We start from the raw sequence: 6,000 nt of genomic DNA on the forward strand, positions 1-6,000 counted from the left end.
ATTCTTCAAAAAATAAATTTTAAGCCTACTGAAGGAAAAAGAATCCAAAAAATATCGAAGCATACAAATAGAGTATAAAAACCAGACAACAGACATATATCAGTTATTAGAAAGTTTCAAAGCACAGACAGAAAGACTTTCAGATATGAATTTTAGCGAGGCATTGTTACTAAAAAGTACATTACATGATTTAATCCTAAATAAAATACAAATATTTTATTTACTTCTTATAAGAAATTTAAAAAGTAATTTTTTATACCTAGTATGATATTTTATTTATCTGTTATTTTATTATAATTTGTTAAAAAATGTAAATTGTAGGTATATTTACATCATATTTAATTTTTTTCTTTGCGACAAAAAGCATTCATAGTAACACTTCATATATCCTATCAGAATTAAGTGTTACTGACGCATCGAGTGAATATAATAGTTATTTCTCGCATCGTATTATAAACAGCTTTCCGCGGATATAGAATGTACAAACATAAGATTAAAACTAGTTTTTTTAGCCCCGAGGTGCCGAAGGCACCGGCTAAAAAACTGGTTTTAATTTTATGATTGTACATTTTTATATTCGTAGAAAGCTGGATATAATACGATGCTAGACATAGTTTTTTCGTATGGATGAGAACCGGTTCCTATCCACCGGATTCGAATGAATACGAGAATAGTTATTTCTCGTATCGTATTATAAACGGCTTTCCGCGGATATAGAATGTACAATTATAAGATTAAAACTAGTTTTTTTAGCCCCGAGGTGCCGGAGGCACCGGCTAAAAAAACTGGTTTTAATCTTATGATTGTACATTTTTATATTCTTAGAAAACTGGATATAATACGATGCTAGACATATTTTTTCCGTATTCATGAGAACCGGTTCCTATCCACCGGATTCAAATGAATACGAGAAAAATTATTTTCCACTATTTTGTTGTGAAGAAAAAATGAAGGAAAAAGTATGAAAATTGAAGAAAAATACACTATTATCAGTAGAAAAATAAACAAGTCAAGAAATACATTTTAGCATTGTAAACACAGTATATACCAATATAAAATTGAATCTTTAAAAATTTATAGAAGTTTTTCTTGTGACTAGTATTCATATTCAAACAAGGATGACAACATAGCGAAGCTCTGAAATGTAAGGACAAACGAACATTAACCCTTGTTGAGTGTCGGTTCTAAATAAGAAGAATATTAATGCTTAAGACTAAACAAAATTGTAATTACTTTCTGGTAATGATTACAGAGTTGCCGCGAGTCGTACCTAACTGTTATGGGAATCATCATGCAAAGTTTGAAATCGATAGGACAATTGTAACCCGTTTAAATTAACGAAAATAGATAACCGGTACGGACGGACCGACCCTAATTATAGAAAAGTTTCGATTTAAAAAAAATATATATTTGAACTATTTTTTAATTTATTGACATCATTATCAACCAAAGCATTATGTGGCAAACTAACTAACATGCAGAAAAATTAAACATTTTGTCTTAGTGATTTTTTTTATATTTAGGTATAAGTAAAATATTTTCTTGAATAAGCGCAAAAGCTGCATTTTAACTGTATGCTAACATGGTTTTGTTAAAGTAATACAAAATATATGGGGAAGAAGTTAGATAACTGTATGTCCCGACCCGTTTACCCTGTGCCGACTTTTAATAGGGTCTTTGAATATCAGCCAATAGCGTCGCAAATATTAACACAGCTAATTCGCTACAAATAAGCAAACAGCATTTTTTTAGCAGCCGGAAAAGGTCCCCAGTGGTCTTGTTTATACATCTATACTTAATACATTGATTGTCAGGGTCCTGATTGGAAAGCTGGCCGGCCAACGTACTACATATTCCACAGCCAGGGTAAGAACCTGGAATCCTGGGAGTTCTGGCTGGACCTGGAGGTGCCCAGGTCACACTATGAAGGCAATGAACTGCTGGACATGGCTGTTACAGGTATTATCAGCTTTTAAATAAATTTGTAATAATGGTGGTGTAAAAAAGTTTTTTTTTTTTTTTTTCGGAAATTGCAGGCCCGGATAGGTTTTATTTTCCATAGAAGGTTTATAATTGTCTTTGGTGTGGTTTTAGGCTATTTTCCTAACCTCCCCACCTTCCATTAGATGCAAGGGGAGAAGCAACTAATAAGATCACAGATTAGGTACCTACAGAATAATTAAGTTGTAGTTGTTTTCTTATATAAATAAATTATTCAACTAAAAAATACGTACAATAGATAGGTATACTGTACATAATTTAAACTATACTATAGATTGTAATAAGTGTTCTTTTGAACTTAGCAAAACATTTAACTTCGTGATTCACGGAACTTTTTGACTTATTGTTTTTACTTTATAAAAGTTAAAAGTATGAGTGTTATTTTTTACTAAGAATTATTAATAACCTAATTTATATTAAAAAAAATTTGCATTTGCGCAAGGTGCTAAAAATGTAACTCACCATTTACTGACACACCTACCAGGGATCTAAAGGGATAAGTCATGGCCGATAAATTTATGTATATCCCGATTGATTACCCTTTCGGTAGATTCAAATTAGTGATTGAAACGTTTGGATGCTTTACTTAATGAATCAATCTTTAAAAATTCAATAAAAGTCCCTAAAGTTGTTAAGCCAACGAATAAGAAAGTGTTATTATAAATCTTTGGGGACTGGTATCATAACAGCCCAATGTACCCTCATCACTGCATACCTACAGACAATGATACTGCAGAACTTATGATAAACAAAATTTTTAGGACACCACATCCATGGACCCCAGATGAAGTCCAGCCAGTTTAAAGAGTTTCTTGCACAATTCCCTGGCTGGAGCTATACTGTCGGATGGACCGCGGCATACAAAGCTTACAAGTTCTAAAGAAATACTCACAAATATGCATATTATATACATCAACTAGCTGAATAGCTTGGAAATCATCACATCAATACAGGACAAAACTCAACTTTTTTAGATTCTTAGATATATATTTTAATTATTTTTAGTATGGATACGTTGCCGATTAATATCCGCTGGATTAAAACCAGTTCTCAGCCATACTAAAAAAATCATTTATCGTATCAAATTATATAAATTTATCTACGAAGATTAAAAGAAAAATCATAAAATTAATACCAGTTTGTTAGCCCAGGTTTTCGGCCACTCAGGGCCACCAAAATTTGCTTTGATCTTATTTATTTCTCATTTTAATATCCGCGGAAATTTGTTTATAATACGATGCGAAAAATAACTATTCTGGGACTAAACAAGTACCATGTCTCTTGTATGCGACAATACATTAATTTTTAGAAAAAGAATATTAAGATAAACCTTTTTTTCACTTTGAAGCCATTAATTAATATGGTAGCTATTGATTTTTCTATCCTTTAAAATGTATTATTAAAAGTGTTTGAAATAGGTTATAGTACTAAACCCTGTTTTTTCTATACTCTCATTGGCTGAAAAGCTGCAGACAATCTATACAGGACTTTTTTCAAGTAATATATTATATTACTTTATCAAAACAGGTCTTAGCTTTAAAAAATTCTAATTTGTTGAAATTATCTTAAAAATCTTGCAATTTTGAATCTAAAAGAACAAACTTTTCTTTTATTATATACTCTAGAGTTTAGTTTTCCTCAGTCACAAACTTTTTTGATTTTTTCGTTGTTTGAATGTTTTTATTTTTGTTAAAACTGTAGGTACTTAATTTTGGAGAAATTTTTTTTTTTTTAATTAGCTTAATGAAAAAGATACCAAAGTTCCGTCTTAAATTTTGTTGTATTTGACTCCCTAGTATTAGGACACTAGAAAATAAGATAAAAAATCTATTTTCCTGATTTTATCAAAGTTTAATGTTACATTGAAGGGCATATTATTTGTTATAAATCAAAAAAGTGAATCAAATTAAAAATGTATCGTATGTCCAGACACAATCTATAATTACACAGTTTGCTCACAATTTAGTCAAAGTGAAGGGAGGTATGTTGTCCATTGGGTGTTTTTTTTTTTCACGCACCCAAGAACAACAAACTTTGCTCCCAACAGGGCGACCACTGCATACTATATATACTATTTATACTATATAGGATGAATTTGGATACTATATCATACTATATGACAAAAATTTACTATATATACTATATAATTTCACCTTTATTTGACCAAAATTTACTATATATACTATATAATATTACATTTATATAACAAAAAACGAATATTGTCAGTTTTGCGATAACGCCTCTTAAGGTGTGTTTTGTCTTATTTTCACATCTGGTTTTCTCCTATTTCTAGCCCCTGCGGGGGGCTCTAGCCCTGCGGGGCAACCAATGACCTTTATCTTATCTAACCTAACCTTCAATAACCTATCAAAAGATACTGTGATACGACAAAAATGAATAAAGCTCTACAGTAAGAAAGAGATGAAGAAAATCCATTAAAATATATTATTGTTTGTGATTGTGATTTAAATATCAGTTATTTTTCATTAAAGAATTAACTTAAGGTGGAGGGAAAAGTTTTGCCACTTTCACTTACTCCATGATTATTAGGCTAGGTATTAATGTAAGACTAAAGGTTATTTGGGATAAAAGTTTACTTTTGGGTAATAGTTCACTAATATTGATTGATTTTTTGGATAGGTCTCCAGGTTCAGGTGCTGCAGGCTGGAAGGTGGTTTCTGGACAGGTAAAAAAATTTAAAATTTTGTTTGAAGAGTTAGAGATCAACTTATTAAACAAAATACCTATGCACCTTTTTGGATTTTATTAACATACTAATCCGAAGAAAAAAATAAATTAGGCCTCCAAGTTCTGGTCCTGCAGGCCTCCAGGTTCACTCTGGACAGGTAAAAAATCTAATTTCTTATTTTAGGAGTTAGAGGTCCACTTATAAAACAGAATATGTACCTTTTTGGATGTTACTAGGGTAAAGCGGGGCGAACTCGGTCTTTTTTTCGGTTTTTTGAACCTGCAAATCGTAAAAATTATTTTTATAAATGGGACCAAGACCAGTAGAAAGATCTCGGAAAAGTCGATCAGGTCCTAAAGGGACGTAAACCTAGGACATTGGGAAGTTTGTCAAAATTGATCTCTAAAACGGCACCGACTTCGCCCCGCCTTGAGGCGAAGTCGGTAGGGCATTTTCAAGCTTCAAAAAATCGATGACGTATTGATTTTATTACAGCATGCCCAAAAGGTAAAAGTTGCTAAATGTAATAAAGAGTATGCACAAAAAATTTTATTAAGATAGGTCAATTTTTTCTACCAAAAAAAATAATTTTTCCGAAGTACGCGAAATTTGACTTTTTTTTCGAAAATTTTTTTGATAAAAAACATAAAAATACTACTAGAAAAAATAACTTTTTATGACTTTAAAGGCCTGATCCTTAAAATTCAGGCAATTTTGAATAGATTTGGCCAAAAAAAATTAGTTCTATTAGCAAAATTTCCTAAAAAAATCAAGTTGAAAAAAAGAGAAAAGTTTGGCAAAATCTGTGGTCGATTTTCTAGCTTCAAAAAACCTATGACATAGTGATTTAATTACAGCATGCCCTAAAGGTTAAAGTTGCTAAATGTAATAAAGAGCATTCACAAAAAAAAATATGAAGATCGGACAATTTTTTCTACAAAAAAAAAAAAAATTTTCTAAGTACGAGAAATTTGACTTTTTTTCTCGAAAATTTCACTTTTTTATATAAAATTGAAAAAGTTAGTATAAAAAGTGAAAAAACCGAATTCGCCCCGCTTCACTTTTAGTCGATTTAAGAAAAAACTATACAAGCTTTTTTAAAGTTTTAAACGGAAATGGATAGCCTATTAGATTCTTAATAAGTCCCCTGAAGACTCTAAGCTCTAGCTCTTACCAGTTTTTGTCCAACTTACCGTTTTTCTGACCGAAGCAAAAAAATCGAAAAAAAATTTTTTTGTCGTCCGACTTTAAGACCCAATAAGTACCCTAAAAATTCATCTCACAAAAATTTCATTTTATACTTTTTTGTA

General features: G+C 30.9%; 1 protein-coding gene across 9 annotated transcripts in view; it reads left to right on the plus strand.

Annotated features, from left to right (window-relative positions):
• The window catches only part of LOC145321689 (endoplasmic reticulum metallopeptidase 1-like), a 47,104-nt gene extending 41,786 nt beyond the window's left edge, over nt 1–5,318 (plus strand). For all 9 annotated transcript variants that reach the window (XM_080163216.1, XM_080163215.1, XM_080163219.1 and 6 more), the window contains 2 exons: nt 1,815–1,959; nt 2,763–5,318. In XM_080163216.1, the coding sequence (XP_080019342.1) occupies nt 1,815–1,959; nt 2,763–2,881 (264 nt within the window). In that variant the 3' untranslated portion in view covers nt 2,882–5,318. The remainder of the gene's footprint in view (nt 1–1,814; nt 1,960–2,762) is intronic.
• Nucleotides 5,319–6,000: the final 682 nt, after the last annotated feature.

The sequence above is a fragment of the Acartia tonsa genome, chromosome 6 (genome assembly GCF_053477335.1).
Source record: "Acartia tonsa isolate MP-2025a chromosome 6, ASM5347733v1, whole genome shotgun sequence".
In the NCBI taxonomy this organism is placed as follows: Eukaryota; Metazoa; Arthropoda; class Copepoda; order Calanoida; family Acartiidae; genus Acartia; species Acartia tonsa.